General features: G+C 45.5%; 1 protein-coding gene across 3 annotated transcripts in view; it reads right to left on the bottom strand.

The window, feature by feature from the left end:
* Positions 1–25,963, bottom strand: part of bach2b (BTB and CNC homology 1, basic leucine zipper transcription factor 2b) — a 109,772-nt gene that overhangs the window by 10,796 nt on the left and 73,013 nt on the right. For 2 of the 3 annotated variants that reach the window (XM_041975697.1, XM_041975698.1), the window contains one exon: positions 9,239–10,735. In XM_041975697.1, the coding sequence (XP_041831631.1) occupies positions 9,239–10,735 (1,497 nt within the window). Of the gene's footprint in view, positions 1–9,238; positions 10,736–19,818; positions 19,861–25,963 lie in introns of those variants that run through there. The other variant, XM_041975700.1, reaches the window with a different exon arrangement.

The raw sequence follows: 25,963 nt of genomic DNA, 5'->3' as shown, positions 1-25,963 counted from the left end.
GAGAACCAACTTTATTGCCAACTTGCAGTCAGAACATCCTGACGGTCTAATGGTCTCATGCTTCACTACTTGATCCAAAACAGAAGACTATCGCCCTCTGGTGGGCAGGAGCTGTCATTACATGTGTCGCTTCACAGCAGTTCACAACAGAGGACAGATCTGTTGGACATCTTAGTTTGGGGTCTTTGGTTATAGTAATCCCCACATAAGCTGATTTCTACTAGGAGATTACAGATAACAGTAGCTGCAGGTTGTTTAACAGACACACTTTTTAAAACTGAGACGGAGGCCGGAAGCTTCAGAGCAGGAACTGATCAAGTCTAAGCTGACAGAGACCTGAGAGCCAACTACTATAATGTTTACCTGTAACTCTGAGACCATCCAGGGAACTCTGTAGGATGTTACTGGCCAGAAACGGAACTGCAGTCAGAAATAAACGGGGATGTTGGGCATCCCTGTCTGACGCTGCGGGATAACAAAGATGGTTGTGAAGCTCCGTATTAGAGTCTGATGGAGCTGCTGTTGTGGTTGTCTAATGTCCTGATTGTGTTACACAAATCTGAGCCAAAACACATTTTTCTAGAGCTCTAAAAATAAAAGTGGGCTCTACAGAAAGCTGTCCGGGTCGGTGAGGAGACTGTAGTCCAGCAGGTCTACAGCCAGCCTGATGCCACCAAGATGTCCCTTCTTCATGAAGCCAGACTGTTTCATCCAAAACCTGCAAAACTTTCTTTATCCTGAGCCAAAATTTTATCATCATTATCCAGACTGATTGAGAGAAGATCTTTTTAGGTTTTGGAAATAAAGAAATAATATGTTGAGTCACTGAAGAGGGGAGCGATCCAGTAAGAGGACTTTCTGTATAAACGTTAAAAATGGAGCTAGCCACTCAGAGAAGCTTTCAAAGACTTCTGCCTTCCGGCTGTCGCTTCCTGGAGGTTCATCGCTCCTCAGCTGTGATTTAGTTTGAGAAAATTCTGTTGGAGTTTTGGGGCATCACACAAAGTTTCCTCTGTCATTCAGAGTTTTGGAGTGATGAACGGAGACGAGGCAGATTTATCACCGTACCATTCAGCAATCTGTTCAGGATCATCCGGGATATCGTTATCAATCTTTGATATGGCAGGTTGAACATAGAAAAAGCTGCATACAGAATCTGGAATATGGACTAATCCAGAACCATGCTAGAGCTGCTATCATTATTTCTAATAACATTTAACATGCTGAGGCGTAACCCTGCAAGACAAGTTGCAAATGAACAATTTGTTCACGTCCCCACCAGGAATTACTCTGGAATATGAAACGGGATTTTCAGCCCTGCACTGCATCATGAGGCAGAACATTGCTGTTCGTCATTGTGACCACAAGATGGCAGAAGAGCTCTGCTGTACAGACCTCAGAGAGCAAGGACTCGGTCAGCTTTCAGCGCTCAGTGCTGCTAACATGTAGCACAAAAGGTGGTCCATGAAGAGAGCCCGCCTCCATCTGTCCCCCTGCACCTGGACGGCTGCCAGTAGGACAGACTGAGGGGCAGCGACTTGTCATCTGATCCAAAACACTGTCAGGTGATTTCTGGGGGCATGAATATCTGCACCGGCGGTGAGCAGCAGTCTCCTCATGTTTAAGAACAAAAGAATCAGAGAAGTAAAAGCAGCTCAAACCAAAACAGGCAGCCATGTGACATCCACCCCCTGATATGACAACTTATCGAGGTTGCATGTGTTTATTCTCTTTCTCTCAGACTGGAGAGCAACAATAAGCCGTCCTCTCTCCCTCAGGTGATGGCAAACCTTAGGATAAGCACATCACAGGCAGATCCACCCCAGCTGTATCTGCCTGCACCAGGGAGCTGTAGCTGGAGGCAGCCAGGGAAGCGGTGGAGGCATAACAAAGAGGCAAAGATGAGAGGAGCTGCAGCTCTCTCTTTTCCCCTGCCTCGCTCTGGCTGCCTCACTGGAAGAACAAAGTCAGACAAAGAGGAAAAGAGCAGAAAGTGATGCAGCTCCATGTCTCCCACCGTACCTGCAGCTCAAGCTGGGCCAGGTGCTCCACAGAGACCTAAGATGACTGCAGGCCTCCAGAGGTGGCTGAGGCGTCACCTGGTTTACGCACCGCATTCAGGAATCAAGCACGGTGTCTACTCATGACGGCATGAAAGAGAAAAATCAGATGCTGACCCCTGTGAGAGAAAATGGCTTGAGTTTCCTTGTTTGAAGTGCAGCCCTCGGAGCCCTTATTCCTCATCTCAGCTCGACATCTGCATGCAGACACATGAATAAATAATGGTGTGAGCTTTCAAGGCCACACTCGGCTCTCACTGCTTTGCCAGGCCATGACAACTCCAGCCTGAAAGGAAGGCGCAGCGAGAGCTATGAAACATCACTAGGAGCTGCCAGCTTCGTTTAAAGAAGAGTAGAAGATGACTCAGTTAGTGAAAGGAGGCCTGTGGACTGTCCCACTGTAGCATCTCTAAAGATGTTCATCAAAGCAGCTATGAAAAGCAGAGATATTCTGACCTTGTGATGGTTTCCTCCCCCTACCCCCATCCAGCAGCCACCATACACTGGGGAAGGCTAAATTTAACTGTTCCACCACAAGAACCAGTTCAGCAGCAGAGCTGGGATGACAGAGTGTGCTCCAGCCTTGGTCATAAATTCACATCTAACTGTTCTACATTTCCTTCACAGTTCTCCCCATGCCCCCCAGTCACTCCTTCTCTGGGTCATTATGCTGCAGATGGGGTACAGGGTGGAAAGTAGGGCTCATCTGTCATCAGCAGCAGGGACGTGCAGCAGGGACGAGCAGGGGGCCCCGGCCCTGAAAATCTGCTCATTGATAAACAAGAATTTATATCCCAGAGAAAAATCTGGCCTCATTAGTTTGGGTGATGAGCAACGAGCACTTATCAGTAAAAAAGGTGAGTGTTTTCTCACAGCTGGGATATCTGACACATCTCTTTGGGACTACTTCTTCAACGGGATGAAACTGGCGTCTGCAGTGTATGTGGAGCTGAAGGCCGACAGTTCTGGTCCAGGTCTGAGTAAAATCAGCTCCTTATTTAATCCAAACTAAACCAAGTCTCATCCTGCAACATATTCATGTCATCTCCATGATCAGCCTCATCTCACAAGAGCAGATGGGAGTCCATCCCAGCAGCTAGTGGTCAAGAGGCGGGGGTACACCCAGGCCCGCACACAGGACAAACAGCGGGTTCTCACAGGGAGAGTTTAGAAACAGCACTTAGCCTAGACTGTGTTCAGGGTACTCAGAGAGAACCCAGACATGCACAGGATGAACATGCGCAGCCCCTAGCTTGGGTTTGAACCAGGAAACTTCTTGGTGATGCTGCTAACACCCCCACAACCTTCACGCTCACCGAGATACCCTCTACGCTGAGTAATATAAGCTCGGACCAGACCTACAGAACATTTGAGGGCCATATAAACTAGACTGCAGAGAATTCAGGACTAGTGAATGTCGTACTCGGCTGAAGCCATCTCAAGTCAAAACCAAAGCAAAACTCAGCCTGCAGCTGAAACTGGTGCTTGTATCTCTCCTCTAACAGGACGTCCCTGCAGCTTCTCATTTATGTTGGAGGAAAATCTGGATCCAGATTCCCCTGGATGAGGGAGCAGTAGCATGAAGACATAAAGCTGCAGCCACTTCGATGGTATCTGACATCTTATTCATTTACTGCCTGAATATTAGTAAAAAGCTACGAATGGGAAATCAGATTCAGACCACAGCCACATCATATGTAGACTAGAGTAAAGTTTCTCTGGTATTTTGCAAGGGTATCAGAACTGATACCAAGGTCTCTCTTCCTCTCACACGTTCTATTTGTGTAGAGATTAAAAGAAGAAAAAATGTGCCGATGTATCGAGACTGCTTCCTTATTCCTCCCACTTGCACAGCGATCAATATTTGCACCTCTGCAGCCAGACGAGCACTAGAACGAGCTCAACGCCCACGTTGCCAGGAGCTGACAGAGCAGCCCATCGCAGGCTACCATGCAGATGCAGACATACGTTCTAGTTCCAGACGGTTGTAAATGGCTTTCGGACTGCGACCTGTCATATGATTCTGCTGACAAGTCACCAAAAAGGAGCAAAGATCTCAGATATTAAGGGAAATTGTGTAATTCTTGAGAAAACTCATGCTATCATGCAGAAAGGCATTTGCAGTTATAAGGATCTACCTTTAGCTGAGGCCAGTCAGAGTGGTGTAAATCTATCTAGTGGTGCATTAGAGCCAGCGCTTGTTCATCAAGTTTAAAAGAACAAGCTGGCTCATAGCACACTGAAGCACCTTTTTAAGTTTGTCTAGGTTTTACAAAGTTATTTTTTTTTTTTTTTCTTTTACCTTGTCCTGTCCAGCACGGTGGCAGAACAATGATCGTCTGAGGAGGAGCGTTAAATGGCATAAGAGTTCTCTTAAAAATCTGATTTTTTATTTCTTTATTTGTTTAAATTTATTGCTTTATTTTTTGGAATTATGGAATCTATGTAATTTTGTTGGACCTGGCCAGAGGGGACAGAAAGAAAAGGAAAGTAGAAAAAGGGAAGAGAAGACGGACAGAAGCAACGAGCTCAGTCCAGCCTAACAGCAGACAAGCAGCTGCTACACCTGTACAGAAACAAACAGAGAATTTCCTGCAGCTTTTACTGGTAAACTAAGCAGACAATCATCAGGAGTTCCTAAAAAATAACCAAGACAACATTACAAAGTTATATAAATCTGTTTCTTGTTCAGTGGTGGACCTGCACGTCTATACATGATGGAGCCAGGGGTTACCTGTGCTCACATCAGGGAGACATGAGAAATAACACATTTTCACATGAAACTGGATCATGTAGCGCTAGCTTAGCCAGCGCTAAGTACCGTGGATATTGAGCATCTCTTTGAGCATCTTTATAGTTTATTTTCAGCTCCAGTGTGAAAATCCCGAAGGACTAAGCTGATGTGTCGTCCCTAAACACACTCAGTGGAAACTAAATATGACCTGGTTTCCCCACACTAGCTTACAACTAATCTAGTGCTAGCATAAAACTAGATTAGCACTGCTACGTAGCTTCATGCTAACATCAGGTAATAGCCTTCCAATACATTAGTCGTTGTACCTGCACAGGAGCTAAATTTCTACTAGAAATGTGCAGACACATGGCTGATTAAGGAAATCAGGAAAGTACTTCATTATTTACTTCAAACTGGCGCAGACATACTGGTGATCCATACAGGTCTGGAGAGACGTTTCTGTTCTCCAGGAACCTGTCAATCACCTGAGGTAGTTCCTGGGATGTCCAATCAGATTTCAGAGGTGCCATCCTGCCAGGCGGCTGGAAGCGCTGACCTGGCTGGACGCGACGGCACGCTTGCAGCTAAACATCCCATCGGATATACAAGCTCCTACAAGATCAGACTAAAGCTGTAAATGACTGTAAATCAATCAAAATCATCAAGCTTATGTGTTTTGTTTTCCCATCATTGTCCTTACATGGAGGCGCACTTTAAATACCTCCAGACCTCCAGTACGTAGAAGACGTACTGGGCAGGGACGTCCATGCTTTCTATCCAGCAGCTGCTCACTCGTCCATTAACGGTGACTTTCTGTGCGCCGACCAGTAGAGATGTGGGGTTTAATGTGTTAATGTTACTTTAAAAGCTAGACTTTAGTCAAAATGACTGGACTTGAACAACTTCCTTCCCCATGTGGACGTCCGGCTCTGCAGCTATTTTTATCCAGCTGCTTTCTGCCTCTCCCCTTCAGCTGAGCAGGCGCAGTAATCAGACTAACTGTTCGTTACAGAGAGGCAAAGCAGCAAGGAGACAGCATGGCGGAGCGCTACACCAGAAACTTGAAGGCAACAAACTGCTTACCATGAGGAACTGGGACGCAGTCATTCATGAGGAATCTTATCAGCGGTCTGTGATGGTTAGTGGAAAGCTGGCAGATAACCACATGTGACTCAACAGAGTGGATATCGTGTGTAGTAAAGCAGCATGTTAGGTGCCTAACACGTGCATAGTAAACACAGCAGCCACACAAAGCACTGACAAAGGGAAGGAAAGTGTCTCCTCATCATTTCCCAGATGATAGTCTAAATCAGTGACATAAATTACAACGACACGTTCAGCAGGCTTTTCAAAGGCCCATAAATCTAATGGCGATGGTGTTGTGTGGCGCAGTGAGAGGGTAATAATTACACATTACTGCCGAGCCTCTGTCTGTTTATGCAGCAGAACTGAATTCTTTCCACAGAAAAGCACAATCCTGTCATGTACTTCCAACTGCAACATACAGGCTTGTTCTGTGGATCTGATCACCATGGTAACGCACCACTTTCTCTTCCCGCTCCCTCTGTGCTCTCATATGCAGCCATCTCCTCCCCAAGCTCATCAAAAAGATTCTGCCTACACCTCCAGCAAATCTTTCTGAATGTGATCTCACAAGATTGAAGATGGCTGGGTGGTAACTCAGACTCTCCTGGAGACCAAGGTCAGGAGTTCATGCTCTGCACCAGCCAGCCAATGATGACACAGTCTGCAGAAAGATATATGACACTGCCATATGAAAACCCCTCCATGTATAATTTATTAGAAAGACATTTCACTTTCCAGCCGGTGAAAGAGAAAAGGGCTCCTCTTCCAAGCCTACAGATGAAAATATTCTCTCTGAACTGATTCTGCTGCCTTTTTCTCAAAAGGAAAGTGTGCTTATTTCCATTTTACTTTTGCTATTTTACAGTTTTGCTGAGTTCTTTCTGAGAATTACAGACTCTCTTCCTGATCTTTAGCCCTCAAACAACAGCAGCCGTACAGACGCAGCCTGGAGGACGTCTGCCCAACTGGATTATGTAAGGATGATGAAAGGATCGGCCTTTCATCCCTGTCAGCACTGCCAAGCTGTGTTTGAGTCCTGTCGTGAGGCGGTGCTGAACTTACTGCTGGCTCATATCATCACCACCTCCACCAATTAAACCTTTATGATCACAGCACTGTAACGGGCTGGCTGTATTCCCCTTTGTGACAACCCACCAGGCCACACTCGGACTTGGCTGAGCCTATGGAAGCAGAAAGATGCCAGTGTTTCTGCTGGGAATGAGTTATGGCTGGTGGGTACTGGCAGGGTGTCAGAGGGGATGGCTTTGGTGGGCAGTTCCACCCTGATCGACCGCTAAACAATCAGCTGCTGCGTTTCGTTTCCCTGAGAGACACTACAGCTCATCAAAGCAATACTTAATACAGCAGATGCATCGCTGCACATCTCAGCTGCTCCAAGAAGCACATCTTAGCCTTTCTCTCTCTATGGAAAGAATTAGTCTAGTAGTTTATGGTGGTTAACAGGAACTTATCAGCTCCCATAATGGGCCGTGGCATCTAGCATGGCAGCTTGTGACGAGTTGGGTCGTTACTGAATCGCAGGTTAGTACGAAGCATGTCATGATGAGCTGTGATAGATCAGTTCCTCGAGCAGGGTGTCAAACCTCCAGCGGGTCAGAAACATAACAGCATAATGAACTCAAGCAGTGCATTATCAACATGTTTAATCAAGATTTAATGAAATTTTCTGTTATAAAATATTATGAACTAAATAAAAATATTTCAAACATATTTTGCCTCGGTTACACAATTATATATATATATATATATATATATATACATTTATGTAGAAGTATATAACTCTAAAATAAATTTGAAAAAATTTAACTTCAGATAAAATAAATGTTGCACATTTCATGGACGGTTAGGGTCGGGATGGGACGGTTAGGGTCGGGATGGACGCTTAGGGTCGGGATGGGACGCTTAGGGTCGGGATGGAGGCTTAGGGTCGGGATGGACGCTTAGGGTCGGGATGGGATGGTTAGGGTCGGGATGGACGGTTAGGGTCGGGACGGACGGTTAGGGTCGGGATGGGACGGTTAGGGTCGGGATGGACGCTTAGGTGCGGAGATGGGAGGGTTAGGGTCGGGATGGGATGGTTAGGGTCGGAATGGACGGTTAGGTGCGGAGATGGGAGGGTTAGGGTCGGGATGGGATGGTTAGGGTCGGGATGGACGGTTAGGTGCGGAGATGGGAGGGTTAGGGTTGGGATGGGATGGTTAGGGTGCGGAGATGGTTTATAAACTATAATCTTGTTGCGTTTCCACAGCAACTGTTACCTCACATGAGAAGTGGTGTATCAGCCTCAGCTACATAACAGCATGACGCCATCGCAGCGCATTTCTTAGGGTAGAACCAGAACACGACTCAGAAACAAACCAGGATGAAGGAGGTCATCCACCACTTGTGTTCTTTCTGCTTGGCGGTGCTTCATGATACCATTTTAAACAGGGATTTAATCAGCATAAAGGTTTCTCTAAACAAGGAGCCATTCCTGCTTTGCTTTTCTGCCAGGTTGCACAGGAAGGGACTTTTTTCAACCAATCAATGAAAAGCTGTGTGTCAACCTCCACCCTTTTGGCTCGGGTTGGTTAGATTGGTACCCCAACAACGGGTAACAAAAAAGTAGGACGGGTGGTATTAGGGTTCCCTTCCCAATGCCACCCGGCCCTCCCATTGGTGGAAACAGGGCTACAGCATAAAACAGTAGAAATGCTGTGTGAGTGTGGATGAATGCGACATGTTGTGTAAAAGCGCTTGGTGTGGCCAACATGACTAGAAAAGTTCTGTATAAGTACAGTCCATTTACATTATCCTGTTTCATGTAACCATTTGAGTTTCAAGGTTTTAACTTGGCTACAGCATGAACGTGAGGAGAAATAGATCCTGGAAGCAGTCTGGGTTAGTAGAGGAAAATATAATAATGAAGAGGAAGGACATATTTCTGACTTTTAGTAAAGAAGAAGGACACAGATCAGTACCAGCAGCCCCACAGCTCCCATCATATAAAAATCTGGCTCCTCCCCCGTCTGCAGGGTCACATAGATGCATGCTGCTCTCCATCTAAAGAACATCACCATCACAGTCTTCTGCATTTAGACTGTCCTACAGCATTGGGGCTCTGATATTTAGACCCATTACACAGATCTCCAGCAGTGCATGAAGCAGATTAATAAAGCTCATCTGTGCCTTTTGGTGGTGCTGTAAATCTTGTACTGAACACTCCTGCGTCAACTACATCATGATTTAATGACTGCTAATGCACAGAGCAGGCCGCTGCGATATAATTAGCCATGGAGGAATTGAGTGTGATGGCTACATTCTGTGTTACATGTGATAGAAAGTGTAGAACACTCACCTCCGGCCCTTGCTCCTGCACATGGCAGGACTCGCTGTCTCCCTCTGAGAAGGAGCCTGACTCATCGCTGGAGTTGGTGCCGTAAGACTGCTCACATTTGATCTTGGGCCGCACCTGGTTGAAAAGGGCATCTCCTCCCACATTGTGCTCCTGCTGGTCCACGGTGAGGCAGCGTGCCACGTTGGAGCAGGGCGAGGAGGAAAACTCAAACTGGGGCAGGCTGCAGGGAGAGCCTCCGCTGCCGTCCTCGGCATATGAGTAGGAGGAGCAGGAGCTGGAGGTCCGGGTGCGTGTCTCACAAGGCGGTGAGCGTGGGCACACTTTGATTGGCACTGGACAGCTGGTGTTGGGCGGTGGACGGCACAGGACTGGGGGCTCAGAGGAAGTGGTGCTGGGGGAATAGGTCTGGGAGTTGGGGAGGGACTGGCTGGCTCCAGCCCATAGGCCCTTTGTCATATGCTCAGAGAGTTCCATTTCCAAAGAGTGCCCACCGGGGTAGGAATGCGCTGGTGTTCCCAGACGGTTGCAGGCCCCTGAGGAAAATATGACACTACGACGATCTAGCTCAACTTCCTGTTTGCAGACCCCATCATAGGAGGCAGCCTTGAGAGACAGCCCTGCAGGGAAACCGTCCTCTTTTGGGGATGTTACAGACAGCGCCAGCTCCCCAGTGAAAGGCCTTAAGTCTTTTTTATGATCTCCCTGAGAGTTTCCTTTGTCCTGGGGGCAGACAAGTCTGTTGGTGAATAGCTGTTGTGATGTGTTGGACAGACTGGGGAGGTCTGCCCCTTTCTTGAAAAAGGCTTGGAGACAGGACGGGGACTTGGTTCTCTTGGTTCTTTCCAGCGATATGGGGCTGTCCATTTCCATGGCTGTCAAGCTGTCCTTTTCCCTGACATCCGGCTCGTCCCCAGACAGACACAATGAAATGGCCTCTTCCTCTGCCTGCGGTTCAACTTTTATCTGAGCTACAGGCAGCCTGCCCTGACCCGCTACGACCCCGCCAACGCTGCTCTCCTTTAATGTGCTTGGAAAACCTGAGGTACTGGTGTGTGAGGAGGTGTCATTATTGTGCTTGTTACAAGCCCACTGGTATTTCCTGTACTTGGGGCATCGTGGCAGGTCTGATGCTCCATGCCGTTCAAAGTCCAGCCGACCATCTGTGAAGTCACTGGGCATTGTCATCGCTAGCCTTTCATCATCAGGGTGTTGGAGGGAGTCAGCGGCATCTGCCCTGGGGGAGGTGGGCCTATCCGCTTCTGACTGCATGCTCTCGTCCTCTGAGTTGCTTGCCACCGCTGCCGCCTTGTGGCAAAGCAGCAAGCTGTCCTCCTCTCGGCGAAGCTGAGCTTCCAGGAAGCGAAAGCACGAGTCCTCCAGGTTGTGCATGCGCAGGAATTCGGCACAGCGGATGACCTCCTGGATGTTTTCTCTGCTGAGCAACAGCTTAGCAGTGTAGGCAAACTGCAACAATGGGGCGAATCCCCTGGCAGTGACCTGCAAAAAAACAGGGAAATTGCCAGCATTACTATCAGCACAGCCATTGTTTAGAGCACTCGGAGTGTGGTAAGACAAAGCGACAGCTCCAATGAACATAAACACTGTAAAGTAGCAGTTAATCTTTCTATCAGGTCAGCGCTGCAGATTCTATACAACGGCTAGTAAGATGTGCTGCTCTGGGGATGTAATTAGCCGTGTGTCCAAAACAACTAAAGCAACATTCCAGCTGTCCACCACTGGCGGCCCCGTGGTCACGTCCGTGGTTTAGCACACACCCATTTCTGCCACTGCTCTTTATTTGCTCTTTTCCATTTACTTATTCCAGATGAAATTTGTAAATAGCAGTTTAAATCCAGCCATCTACTGGACCCAACACAAACCTGGAAGGTTGCTTCATGGCTCATTTTACTCTCAACAAGACAATATTTCATCTAAAGAAAAAAAATGTAAGATGGCTCTTAAAATGAAGTTGAGATTTGATTTCCACTGTTTTACCAGGCAGTTCCAGTTAAAAGGAACGTTTCTTACCCATGAAAATGCCCAGTAGTGTCTTGTACAGTAAGTGCTCAGATCAGGTCATTGCCCCTGGAGCTTCACTTTCTGTGTCAGTGCTCTGTGTCCTCAGGGTCAGGTGCTTGTAAAGCCTTAGGGTTTGTAAGACCACGGCTCATCCTCGTAGTGGCCATGTGGCAAGGGATGATAGAGGGAAGCCTTCCATTTAGACTTAATGCCAGATAATTAGGTAAACTCCTGAGCCTGCAGAGTTCCAGGCCGCCCTCTGCTGCTCTTGTCACTGAGCACACAGACGAGACAAAACAGTTCGAGAAGCTGGCTTGTCTCCGTTTAGAGATCAGCATTAGCTTCACATTAGGCTGTACTCATTATACTTAGGATCTATCAGCCAATCCCTGCAGCTCTACCCTGGTTCTGGTAGAGGAATACAATCAAACTGCACCCTCAGATAGTTACAGAGGATTCGTTCTGGATCCAGGACAGTGTTTGTCTACAAAGCACCTTCTCAGGAGCAGTGTGACATAAAGTCTTTGCATGCAGATGAATGGGATGAGTAGCACAAAGTGGATTTCATGAGCCTAATGATTCACTGATTGTTTTGCTTCCTTTGTTGGAGGAAAGAATATAAATGAACCTGACATCCACAATCTGAGCACTGCAGCAGTTTCTACAGGTCAAGCAGCATCTGGCTTAGACCCCACTGGCAAAATTACGAAACGTGAACATGTGACTACATCAGAAGCAGCAGTTACTATATAATAAGTAATGATTAATAAATAAATGATTTCTAATCCATTGATCCTGCCGGCCCCTGTGGTACACTCTCCTCTCCTCCATGAACTGTTGGCAATAAGATCTCTCTCCTAAAAAGCCATAAATGTGTTTCTTACTTCACGCTCAGCTGTAGCCTTCAGTCATTCTCTCAGCTGCAGGGTGGCAGCTAGATATACGTCTTGGTTGGATTTACTACCGTGTTGCTCTTTCCTGCACTGTAAATGCAGCACATGCTATATATAGACATTTAAACCTACACTGGGATCATTTCTGTTTGCTTTTGATGAGTTTAACTTCGACATGGCCACAGGCAGCCAAGTGTTTAAGATGTAAACCAGCAGATGGTCTCACACATAAGACTCTGTCTGTGTATCATTACATGCTTTAAGATTTAATACAAATGTTTTTGGACCTGCAGGCTCTACAACACCTGGTGTTAAACCCTTACCATCGTGTAGCAGCATCCGGCAGCATGAAGCACCTTACTGTGTGCTCTGACTAATGGAGAGCCCAGCAGCTTTGCACAAATCAGTCATTGTTAAGAAGAAGCTGCTGACTCCAAATCTGTGAAGGGGGATGGTGGGATGGGTGGGTGTGTGACGGTGACGGATTGGGGGGAGGGTTGAGGCTTTGACTGAGCCATCCGCTCTACTGATGAGCACAGCACATCCACTGCACTACTACTGTCTACTCAGGAAGGTGGATGTACAGTACACACGTGCATACAAATGTGCACTTTATGTGGAAATAAACCACTTCTGATTCAATCTAAACAGCACGATGCCGCCGTGTGCACGTCCTTTAGATCTTTTATCTTCTCTGCCATCTTTCTAGCTTGATGACAGCTTTCTGTTCCTGCACTGAAGGGGTACCCTGGTGATTTATTGTCACAGCACTATAGCTTTATTTTACAGAAACTGATTAGAGTAGAAAATTTTGTGCAGCAGAGGCAGTGACATCCTCAGTTTTAGGCCACAAATGGTTTAAAAAGAATTTAAAAACACTCATCCTAATGCTTTTATTAGAAAATCACTGTCTCCTCCTATAAAAGGCATTTCTTATTATATTTGTAAAGATTTGTGAGGGAAATTATATGTGTGCCATTTTCTGTGATTTAACATGCAGTCTCTTATTTTCAGCACCAACTGAACTGTGACATGTTACATCTGGATGTAGCTTCATTTTAATCTGGTTGTTAGTAACACTAATCTTGAATGAGTTATGCAGACTTTGGAGGGCAAAATGTAGAAGAAATGAACGTGCTTCACTACTACTGCTAATATATACGGTAGTTACAATCCAAGCAGAGTAAATCAGAGCTGCAACTTTAAACACAGCTGCAGCTGAAAAGGTTCAGGATTATTAGCTTATCTTGCTACGTTATGACTTTAAATCATAATATTCATGCAGGAATAAAGACAAAAGTGAGAATCTCACTAAGACACATGTGATACAGGAGATGACACATAAACTGAGCTAATTTCCATTCACATACAGTCAACAGAGAAAAAAATGAACAGAATCCAAACCTCCAACCAAACTAAAGAAATGTACCATCAAATAATTACCACTGCAGCCTCACTTCAGAGTCACACGCCTAAATAAGCTGAGGTAGAGTAAAGCTAGCGGCGGCGATAGCGGCAGCTTAAAAGAGGCTGGTCCACTGCATCCACAGCAAAGCTGCTGGAGGAAAACTGCTGAGCCTACCAGGGATCTATTTTCAGCTAGTATCAGCAGCTGCTGCCTGCGGGAGCACATCTTTATGTGTGCCCTGCACCATATGTGATTACGCCATTGTTACAACCAGCACAGTAAAGCTAATGAACAAAAGTCTAAAGAGAAACACAGGAGATGGGCCCCGCTTGGAAACTGTTAAAGGAATAAAGCAGATCTGGGATGACACAGAGTTTCCAGGTCATTAGCGGACGCCCAACATGTTTAAGTTATTAAAACAGTTAAGACAAAGACAGAAATTCATCAGCATGACAGAAAAACAGACGGACCTATTACATGGCAGGAATTAAGCGGCCAATCAAACACACAGACAATCTGCATGTCATTGTTAGGAAGCCTTTCATAAACCAGCTGAGCCACACAGCACCCTCCCTCCCTTTATTATTCTCCCCCTGCCCTCACCAACAATCCTCCAATTATTTCACCCTTTTGCCTTCGCAGAGGAGAGGACTAATTCATGCAAATGTGCTGGGCTAAATTCCTGCCTGTTATGCATGCTAATGACACGACCTGGCATGACGGTGGAATACATCTATGCAGAAGAGAAAATCCTCCATCTCCACTGGAGACAGAAGATCCGCTGAGTCACTTCACCTCTGCGTGCCCAGACAAACAACAACAACAAGGCGTCAAAGACACGCCACTAATCACTAATGGACGTGGTAGACTGAAACTACACGGCGTCTTGATGCAGTTTGTTATTCACTGCAGATGTTATGTCAAACAGCTGAGTGTGATGATAATTTAGCAGCACCCACAGAAGTCTGGGTCTCTGAGGAACAAAAGTGGATGGAGGACGTCCAGTCTGAAAGAATCCTCCGTGACAGCAGCAGCTCCGACGTTCCTGGTGCTGAGCTGAGGGGAAGTGAACCTCCCCCTGACAGTGGATTAAATCAGATAGTGTATGTCTAATCCTCTGCCAGTGCAGCTTACAGGAAAGGCCAGACACTGGGGAGGACATGACCCCATGTCTACACTGTTAAGGACTTAACAAAATCATGGTGCTGCTAAACAGAAACAAAGGGAATCTCTTTTCTGTGTGCATTCACACACCAGAGCAGGACTTGCAACTGAAAAAATGCTTGAATTCCTTTTATTAACTTAACTGTGCAGGATTTCTGAGGTTAAATGCAAAGAACATAAACAAGGTAATCACACCACCGGCTGTTGCCTGGTCGGCTGGCTACTGAAGGTCCTCCTCTGCTCTACCTCACACTTTCAAAGACCTGGCCTCATCTCTGCCAGCTTGCTGGGTGAGAGGTGTGCTTGTGTTGGCTCAGAGTGAGACCCCCTGCTGGTACAAGGAGGCTGGGTATACATGTGAGTGCAGCTCATCATTCCTAACACCCAACCCCCCATCAGTGGGGGAAGCAAGCCCTGCTCCTGGCTCCTTGCTACCACCATCTGTTATGTGTGTGATTGTACAGGCCAAACCCTGGTATGAGGCCAGTCTGTGTGAGGTACCTTCAGGTTAGCAGGCATGGTACAGCCGCAATCACGCTGAGGAGGTGGATGGATGTCACTGACTAACCCTCCTAAACCTCCACCAGAGCATTTCCTCTGCCAACAGCTGGATGATTCCACAGTGCCTCCCCATCTCTACACAGCTACACCTTTCCGTAAACCACGTTTGGTTCAAATCTGCTGAACAGAGGTAATAGTTAAAGAGCCACTGTGAAAGGAATAGGTGCATTACACTGCATCTCTGACTTCACTTTACATCTGTTGATGAACAAGGACAGCCAATCATTCATGTCTCTTCAGGAACAGGTGAACATGTGTAATCTTAAGGTTTCATTGCTCAGTAAAACTGTTTTTATAGCAGTCCAACATGATAGCTTTCCAAAACCAAAAATCCAGACAGCCCACTGCAAGGCACATGAGGTACATCTGAAGCTCTCTTTGTATCTGGGATTCTAGCAAATTGTCCCAGTACACATGAAGAAGAGAGCACAGGTCTGAGCATGGCTTCCAGACTCGGAATCTAACCTGTGTCTAAGCTCTCAATGAGATGTCAGCACTGCACAACGCATGAAGTTTCAAAGCTTTATCACAGTATGGCCATAAAAACAATCCATATGATGCATTATTTAAGCTGGAATGCAGCTTTTTACCCTAAAACTAAAACATGCCTGTTTCAGAACTACCAACAATGATGAAGATGATATTAAATCTACTTCCTCATGAAGCCTGATCACACCAGTCAGTTGGTCACATTACAAAGACGTCTTAAAGATGTCACTGACATGAAAAATACTTTATTTATACCAGAAGGAAATTACAATGATGTAGTAGGGTTTTTATCCCCAGTACAGAACCAGAGTTCTGAACCTGCCTTCTGGGTCAGTTTGTTCAGTCTCTTTAAGTCTCTGGTTCTGCAGCTCCAGCAGACACCGCAAAGCTGACTGAACTTTCCACCACAGACTGAAGGAGCTGAGCTTCCTCCTCTGTTCTTCCTTCTAGATGCTTCTGTGTTGCATTTCCAGTCCAGTCTGTTGTCCTGCTGAACTCTGAGGTTCTGGTGTTCCTCCACCACCTCCACCTCTTCTCCCAGGATGTAAGCAGTGTTTTGTTTACTCCTGGTCCTCCTGAAGTCCACAGTAACCTCTTTTGTTTGTGTTGTAGATGAGGTGATTGTTTCTGCTCCATCTCACAAACTGACCAGTTCTCAGTCACTCACCAAGCAGCAACCTCTGGCGGTAAAATGTGAAGCCTATGCAGAAGTGCAAAAATCTGCAGTTCCTCCCTCATCCACTAGGGGCTCCAAAACAAAGTTAATCCCCATAGACTCCCATGTTAAAAAGACCAACTTCACAGCAGAAATAAACATGTTTAAAGCCTGGTACAAAAATCCATTTTAGGATTAAAAGGTTAAGTTTACCTTCATGACAACTGTGAGGGGGGTGAATTTTTTTCTAACTCATCCATTTAGATTTTATTTATCTTTGGCATAATTAGGGGCGTGTCCTTTTGATTGACAGGTATCCAATATCTGCGGCAAGAAGGGAGAGTGCAGCACAACCGTGCTTTTTAGCCGTCTAACAGCACGCCTTAGCTTTAGCCCACCTACCTCCGTTAGCTGGTTAGCTACCGTTAGCTACCGTTAGCTCTGGGTTAGCTTGGTTAGCTCTTAGCTACAGGCAGCTCGAGTTTGATAGACGTCAATCATCCACCCCCACCTTCACAGTCCCCCTCTCAGCTCCACCTCTTTGCCCATTTTTGGATTTTCCGGGACTAAAGACATGCGTGACGCTACCAAGACGGTGACGGTGGGAATGCCCAGCAAGCTTCACTTTTGCTCTTCAGAAACCTACGAGTGATGTCACGGAGGCTCTGCCCATCTTTTACAGTCTATGTCACACACTCAGTCATGGCACTGATGTCGTCTCCATGTGGTCCACAGAGGATGTTCCAGTCTGTGGCCTCAAAGCAGCTCTCAGAGAATCTTCAGCGTCATTAAACCAGGTTTAAAGAGTCTGTGTGATGACAGGTTGCTGCTGAATGACTGGGTTGTAGGTGGAGGGGAGAAGAACCAGATTATGGTCTGATCTTCCTAAAGGAGGCTGGCAGAGGAGCTGGGTGTATTTTTAACATTTGCATAGAATAGGTCCAGCATCTTATTTTCTCTGGTGGAGCAGCTGACAAACTGCTGGAATGCTGGTGATGTTGGACAGAGCGAGATGCTGGTGAAGTCTCCAGAAATCGCAATGAATGTGATAGGACGCTGCGTTAGTAGCCTAGCAACAATAGAGCTGATGACAGTCTGTGTCTGCAGCGGTACCAGGTATGATGTAAACCACTACCAGAATAACACAGGTAAACTCTCTGGGTAATAATATGGAGGAAAACTCATGGCTAACTGTTTCATGTCCCTTGTGCAGATCTTCTCCTTTACAGTGACATGTCCAGGATACACTAAGGGTGGTTACAAAGCTCTGCAATTCCACCTTCCTTTAGCTTTCTGTTGACTGTCTCATCGCCGTCTGCTTGTACAGAAACATTAGAGTCCAGGATGTGTTCATGCAGCCATGTCTCGGTGAAGCACATAATACTGCACTCCCTGTATTCTTTTTGAGACCGTGTTAGCACCTCCTTTGTTAGGTAGAATTCTAATATTTCCCACGAGAACAGTTAAAAGAAACAGTTTAAATCTCCTCCATTTTTCCCTTCTGCCTCGCTTCTGCCCTGCATCCTCTTCTCTTCTCCTCCTTTGAGATTTGGTTTGTTATTTTGCTGATTATCTTGGTTTTGGAGAGCTTCATCAGTTGATTGTGCCGGTAAACAACTCTTCCTAAAGACCTTCCTAAAGACTCTTCATAAAGACCTGGATGCCTGAATTTGAGGCTGCCTCATAACTTAACTGTCTGGCTATGTAACTAATCTGGATTGGATTAATTTGGTTTCCAGTAGTCTAAATGTAGAATGGGAGGCAGAACATTCAGTATCTGACCCCTCTCTGTGGAACCGGCTCCCAGTTTGTCTGCCATCCACCGTTTAACAGTCTAGGCACTTTAACAAATGGAGTTTAGACATTTCATTTGGGTGCAACGAGGTGTTTAACTGAATATCATCTGCATAGCAGTGATAGCAAAGGTGCCTTTAATGGTTGACAGAATGTGCCCAAGGGGAGCACCAAAATGATCTGGATAAGGGGGAGATCTGTACTTTGAAGTATCTACAAAAAACATGTACAAACAAAGGGTAATTTTCTTTCCAAAACTTTGGTAAAGGAGACAACAACAATTCCTGCAGCTGCCATGGGTTCTTCATGCTATTTTTGGTGTAAAGGGGGTCTTAAAGGGCTCCTTGCAGTCCGGTTAATTATTCCAATCCTCCTGAGTGGAGCGAAGCAATGGGAATCAAGACAAAATCTTGCTTGTTTGCTTCTAAGTCTATTTAAATGGCAGTATCTTTAGAATATTATAGCCTTTAGAACAGCGGTTCCCAGCCTATTTTCCTTGGGGACCCTCTTCATCCAAATACTAAAAAGCCATGGACCCCGTGCCTCACCTGTGCTGGAACCATGCTGGTTTTATGCTTTCAAAAGTGAGTTTCTCACCATAAATAATGTATTCTAGCGGAGTCCTGCCCTTCCAAGTTAAAGCTTAAATTTTTTTTCTTAAAATCGGGACAATGTGCGGACATCAATCACAATGGCACTGAGTGTTCAAAGCCTCAAGGACCCCCTGTGCTCTTTGGGGGACCCCATGTTGGAACCCAGTTCTTTAGAGCACTTCAGACTTTATGTCAAATACACCACAACCTTTTTTGTGACACTGTAAGTGCGACACTTATTTGTTAAAACCAATACATTTGCGTGAGTGAGAGAGCATGTTCCTTTTAAATCTAAAAATGTGCAGCTGTTCATGACTAAGGGAATAGATGACAACCAGGAGGTGGTTTGAGGTCTGTAAAGCAGCACTGAATCACAGTCCTGACTTCTCCTTTTCCATTGTGGAAATGGCTGCCTGCCATCTACTGGAGCTCTCTGCTGTCCCCACAGCATGTAAGAAGCATGGTCTGAGAATCAATTCTCCCATGCCATCACTCCAGGACGGTGCATTAGTCAATAATTAAAATGAATATATAAATGATTATTTTATTCACTTAAGTCAGCAAATGGTTACTAAACAGATCCAGCAGGCTTCTGTTCATCAGTATGACCCTTTATGCATAAAATAAACCTTTGCTAACTAGCTAACAGCAGTCAGTCACAGCATGGCAGAGAGGACTGAGTCACAGCTTCTTTTTGTCTGTCACTCTGAAAACTCTCTAAGGGCTGGGATATACTTGCTGCTAGCAATGCACATCATGGCTGCGATCCTAGCGTTCGTTTGCATGTAGGCCACTTGCGGCGACTCGAGGTAACACGTCGCCTGCATGAGTTGCAATATTGGCTTAATTGCTAGAGACGCTCATGAGAACAAGAGCATGAACATGACGGGTCTGAGGTAAACACAATGGTGGATAGCTTTGAAGAACGTCTCTCAGACCTTGTCTGCAACTACCAGGATCTGTATGATTTTTCCTCGCCATTGCAAAGTGATAAACACTCGTACCTGAACAGTCGGCAACAGATTGGAAGTGTTTTGGGGGTTGATAACCTGGTAATACAACGTGACCGGTAGATTGACCTTTTCACTATTTCAGAGTCCAAGTGCCGTGTACTCCCCCTAGTGGTGACCTCCAGTATTGAGTGTTTTTGCTGCGCAGTGCTTCTATCAATTGCAGCGAGCATTTACGCGTATGCTTGTCTTCACAGCAAGTATATCCCAGGCCAAAAACAGCTCTGAGTAATAATAAGGGAATCCTCATCAGCTTTAAACTTAGTACAGATTATTGTAAATACACCGCAGAGCGGCATCACAGACGTTTGTTCTTTCCACTGTTGTCTGCCGACAGCATCACTGAGAGAAAACAGGACTGTTTATGATGTGATGGCCAACAAAGCCTCTTGATAAAACTGACTGCCACTGTGAAAGACCATTAGATATAGGTGACGTCACTCACCCACACCAGCCCCAGCAACTCCAGGGGTGGCAAGACCAAGGCAAAGGGATGATGAGGAGGATGGAGGGGGAGGTGGTCTTTGTTTCACATTTCATCTGCACTAACGTCCCCCTGCACTGGAGAGGCAGCCAAAGACCTTCTGACATGCTCAGTGTTACATGCAGTAGATGGGGGGCAGGGTTCGCAGTAGCTGCTGAAGGAATACTGGAGAATGCCTCGATTGTCAGTTGAGTTGCTAAAGTATGTATTGAAGCTGGAGGCTGCCGCTCCCATCCCCCCAGAGTTCAGGCTGGAGGCAGACATGCGTCAGCAGACTCAAGCCACTGACCGGAAAGCAAAGGGTGACAAGGGACGTTAAAAAGCTTGATGGGCACCATCAGTCGAATGACATTCTCCCATGATGCATCTGTGAATGCGATCCAGCTAGAGAGATGTGCTGCTCTCTGAATGAAGCTGAAGATAAGCATTTTTAAAAAACAAATTTAATGAAATATTTTTAAAAATAATTAATATGAGCTGATAGTGAATCTGCAGCAACACGTCTGTAAAAAGTTGGAACAGGAGCAACAAAAGGCTGGAAAAGTACCTGGTACAAACCAGAAACACCTGGAGGAGCATTGGACAACTAACCAGGTTACCTGGCAACAGGTCAGTAACGTGACTGGGTATAAAAGGAGCATTTCAGAGAGGTAGAGTCTCTCAGATGGACAGAGCTTCACCCATCTGAGACAAACTGGATCTAAAACTGTGGAACAATTTCAGAAAAATGTTCCTCAGACGCTGAAGATCCTCCATCTACAGTGTAGACCAGGGGTGCCCAAATCCAGTCCTCAAGATCTAGTATCCTGGAACTTTTAGATGCAACCCTCCTCCAATACACCAGAATCAAATGGCTCATTTCCCTCATCCACGTGTCATTCAGCTCTGCAGCCGCCTGGTAATGAGCCATTCACTTGATTCAGGTGTGCTGGGGAAGGGTTGCATCTAAAGGTTGCAGGTTAGTAGATCTTGAGGACTGGATTTGGACACCCCTGGTGTAGAATATTGTTAGAAAAATCCACAACACATCCAGAAGACAGTTGAACACAGGCCAGCTGACAATGTTGGAACTGGCTTCCAGTCCAGGACACTTCTTTATACCCCTAACATCCCCTGGGAACTGTTGTCTCATCCACTAGTGCAGGACTCCAGAATCAGGTTTCACGTTGACCACAGCAGGATTAAGGTCCTTTGATGTGTTTTTAAAACTGTATCACTCCAAGAGGTTGACCTTAAAATAACACTGTCCTATAAAAACAGTTGTGGTCACAATCATTAAATGAGTAGTTGTCTTTCTCACAGATGGTCACTATCATATACAATACAGTCAATACAAGATTCTTCCATCAAACATCATCAGAAGATTCAGAGAACCAGGAGGAATCTGTGTGGAGAGTAGAAGCCAGATGTGAACAGGATCCAGAACCAGCTTCTTCCGTCTTCTCTGGACCAAAGATCATTTAAAATGGTCTGAGGCAAAGTGGAAACCTGGATGAAGATGTGAACTAGTTTGTGGAAAGCATGGACGGCGTGTCCTGCAGACTAAAGAGGAGAGGGAGCATCCAGCTTGTTATCAGTGGACAGGTGAAAAGCTGCATCTCTGATGGGATGGGGCTGCATTAGTGTCTATGGCGTGGGCAGCTTCCACATCTGTGAAGCTCCATCAATGCTGAAAAGTACATGGAGGTTTTAGAGCAACATCTGCTCCCATCCAGACAACGTCTCTTTCAGGGAAGACCTTGCAGATTTCAGCAAGACGATGCTGAACCACATCCTGCATCCATGACAGCAGCATGGCTTCACAGGAGAAGAGTCCCGGTGTATCCCAGCTTTTTGGAAATGAGGTTGTAAATTTCATGTGATTCCACAAATGAAGTAGTAATAAAATTCTTACTATGTACTGAAATTACAATCCAAGCTGTACAAGTCATTACAGAATTCTCCTCTACACCTTACGAGTACTGTTCATGTACTTATTTATTTAAATATGTGGTTGCTATTTTTCATATGTTCATAAACTAAATATACTCAGATTTTCAGCTGATTAAAAATGACTTAAGCAGGTTATTGTGGTTCTGCAGAACAAGGTCACAATAGCTGTTTTCTAACTTAACTAACATAACTAAACAATATGATTCCTGTTAAAAGTTTCACGTCATTGTAATATTGTTTTCGGTGGACTGACTGGACTGTTTTCTCTTTATTGCCTTAAACAGAGTGACTGTATTATATGGTAAATAATAATAATAATAACTGACATCCAGTCAGAAACATGCAGACTTGTTTTACTTCCTGTTAGTTATCACGAATGACTGCAGCTGGTCACTTGTTGTTATGACGACATGTTGTACAAGTCGGCGGGAAGGTCAGACAGGCTGACAATCCTCTCAGAGATTTCTTGATTTACCGAGTGAGGAATGTCTCTTTCTAAAAAAGTTCACTTTCCAGGATCATCCGTTCACACAGCTGCATGGAAGTACAGGTTGTTGGCAGGTATCGCTAAGATCTGGCTGAAGACCCAATCTCTTAATCTTAACTGTGAAGCTGCTGGAAACCCACCATCATCATCTGTTGTCAAGCAGGACTGAGAGGCTGTTTCTGTGGAGCCATAACAAGTTCAGTTTAAATCTACAGGTACACATTCATTTTACATGTCAGAGAATAAAAGTCAGTTTTAGAACAAAAATTTTGTCCCACAATTTACACACCTACTCAATAACCAATCAGATTTCTCTGATCCCGAACCAATAATGGAGAGGGGAGGGTGAAAGTCGTCTGTCCCTGGACCACTAGGGGTCCATGGGCAATCCCTCTTGGTCCGCGAGGTGGACAACACCAAAAACCTAAATGAATTTCAATTGGCTTGGAGGCCTGATCAGAGTAATGCAAGTCTGTGGCCAGGTTTGTGAGACCAAAACCGCCTTACATCAAAATAATGGATCAATGGCTTAAGACCTGGTCATTTAACGATGGTGATGAAGATGATCCCACAGTGCACTGTTTTGTGCTATGTAGTATTAGCTAACAAGGCTTAGACAGCAGCCGAGCTGAAGAGACATCTGGGAACCAAATATGAAAAATACATGGGATTTTATTTTAAAGAAAAGTGACGAACTGAAGAAGCATGTGATGATGAGGACTGGGGAAAATGCAAAGATTACAGAGCTTCATTCTGCTTGAACGCTAAAGCAGGAAGACCTTTATTACAGATCAGGTTCTCTGTTGTCGTTCCCTGCTGACCAACACGACGCGAGACGCTATTTTTCACTCCCTCAGTGATTTTATTGTGAAAAATAACGTGGGCTGGTCAGTGTGCGTGCTGGCATGTGCACCGATGCTACCACTGCAATGACTGGGAACAGACTAGCAAAGTGCTCCAGGAGGAAGCGGCAGTTGCAGCACACCGTTGCATCCACCGACAACAACCACGGAAAAAGAGTCTGAAACCACTTCTGAACCTGTCTGGGAAAATAGTCCACAAGATCAAAGGTCAACAATTGAACACGTCTTTTAAAAGAATGTGAAGAAATGGGAATCAAACACACAGGACATGCTGGTTGTTGTGTGGTAAGGTCCTCATCCATCTGAGCTGCGAGGCGAGGTTATTCCAGCAGCTCCCAGAGTTGGCTGATATTTTCAGCACTGAGTAGTTTGAGTGTGGGGCTGCAGGGAAACCTGTCCCCGTCTTCCATGTCCAGGGCAAAAATAAAGCCACACTCCTCAAGATGGAATTGTGACTGTCCGGACCACAGAGCATTCAACAACTTTCCGACACTCGCTGCTTTTCTCCTTGCTGGAGGAAAGATGGATGGAGCACAGTTGCATCCTTCAAGCAACATCTGCCTCCAGTCTCAGCAGGAAATATATGTTTCCCAGAATTAAAAACAAGCTTTGAGAGGATCAGATATCCATTTGGGAACACAACACACATCTAGCAAATCAGTTCCAAGCTCTCCCCGAGAGACTGACAGTCCCGTGGACATCAGATGGGACATTGAAGACAACGTTCACTGAGAAAAGTTTAACTGACTTTTGGCTCCATGTCCAACATGAGCATCCTGAGCTGACTGACTCTGAAACTGGTGATGTCGTTTCCATCCAGCTACAACTGTGAAGCTGGATTTTCTGCATTGGTTGGCCTGAAACCAAAGCAGCACAGCCGGATCAGTGTGGACTACGATCTGAGACTGAAACTTTGGAGCCAGAGCTTCACTCGTGGCCCAGAAATGCAGCACCAGTCTTCTGTTTGTGAACTGTTGAGCTGGTTTATTGTTTGGGGGTGGGAGTTATCTGGTGGAATCTGATTGGTTGTTGAGTAAGTGTGTTAAATGTGGGACAAATGTTTTGTACTTGCACTTGCAGAATAAATCCAAACTTGTAGATTTTATTTGTACCTGCACTTGTTGTCCCTGTCCTAGATCCATATATTTAAAAGTTAACCCCTTCAAGAATACAGAATAAATCAGCCAAGAGTCGAGTTGAGAAAAACCTCAACGTTAAATTCTGTGCACTGAAAAGACAAGTCCATCCATTCTGTGGCAGGACATACCAGCCTAAAGGCCCGTTTATGCTCCCTTTATGTATGTAAATAATTACGTCTGTTTCAAATGTCACTGCCTTCATGCTTTCGCGAGTCCCTTATGTTAGCATGGCTGTTAGCCAGTTCATCCTCTAGAGGGCAGCACAGAGTTCACCTCCTAATGCCCACGTCAGTTTCAGACATTAACAAACGTGGAGACGATGGAGGAGACAAATAAAAAGAGGCAGCACAGTAGACGGCCGTGATCTGTGTGGCCATTGAAAACATTGCAGCTTCTTGTTCTTTGCTCCTTTTGTGGGTTGCATATCAGCTGCGGTGCTCAATGCTGCCCCCGCAGTCTCTGGTGGTACTGCTCCGTTTGCCCCGTCAGGCCACGGATCTGCAAGGGTCCTGAAAATGGACCAAATTAGTAGCGTAAAGGATGCTGAAGATGGACAAGATGCTTTGCATCCATCTTTAGCGTAGAGCATAAATGGGCTGTAAACAGGTTAAAGGCCATGATTTCTGACAGTGATGTTCATGATGTGTTTGTTTACTACTTAACAATACAGTATATTGGCTATGGCTCCTTCTCTCAGACATCAGCATCCCATATCCAAAAAATCCTTATAAGCTAGTGCATCATTGCTTTTTTTAAACCATTTAAATAAAATGTAAAATTGTCTCACTAAAACAGGGATGGACCCAAGGAAGACTGCTTAGGTAAAACTTCAACAGACGTAAGCTTCTCTGGCACATTAAAGAGACAGTCATGGAAAGATGTCACGTTCAACACTCCATCTCACACCTGAAACACAGCAGCTCATGCATTATTCATTCATGCCGCCCCTGAATGAAAGGGATGCTGCTTTGAGTAGCGAGGAGTTGCTCCCTGCAGCAGTTCTTTGAGTCTAAGGAAAAAGAACACACACTAATTTTTACATTTGATGACAATCTGAAGCTACCTTCCTTTCCAATGAGCAAGGCAACAAAGTTGTTTGACAGGCGTTGCTTTATTAATGCAGGCTGGCCCCGATGAGGAGCCACAGCACATGTGGGATGTGCCCCAGTTTCCACAGCATAACATGTTGGTAGAAATACGTCTGTGTGACATCAATATGTCAAATGGAGGCTTT

Source organism: Melanotaenia boesemani, chromosome 22 (genome assembly GCF_017639745.1).
Source record: "Melanotaenia boesemani isolate fMelBoe1 chromosome 22, fMelBoe1.pri, whole genome shotgun sequence".
In the NCBI taxonomy this organism is placed as follows: domain Eukaryota; kingdom Metazoa; phylum Chordata; class Actinopteri; order Atheriniformes; family Melanotaeniidae; genus Melanotaenia; species Melanotaenia boesemani.
The sequence above is the reverse complement of the archived record's forward strand: the minus strand, read 5'-3'. Positions and strand labels throughout refer to the sequence as shown.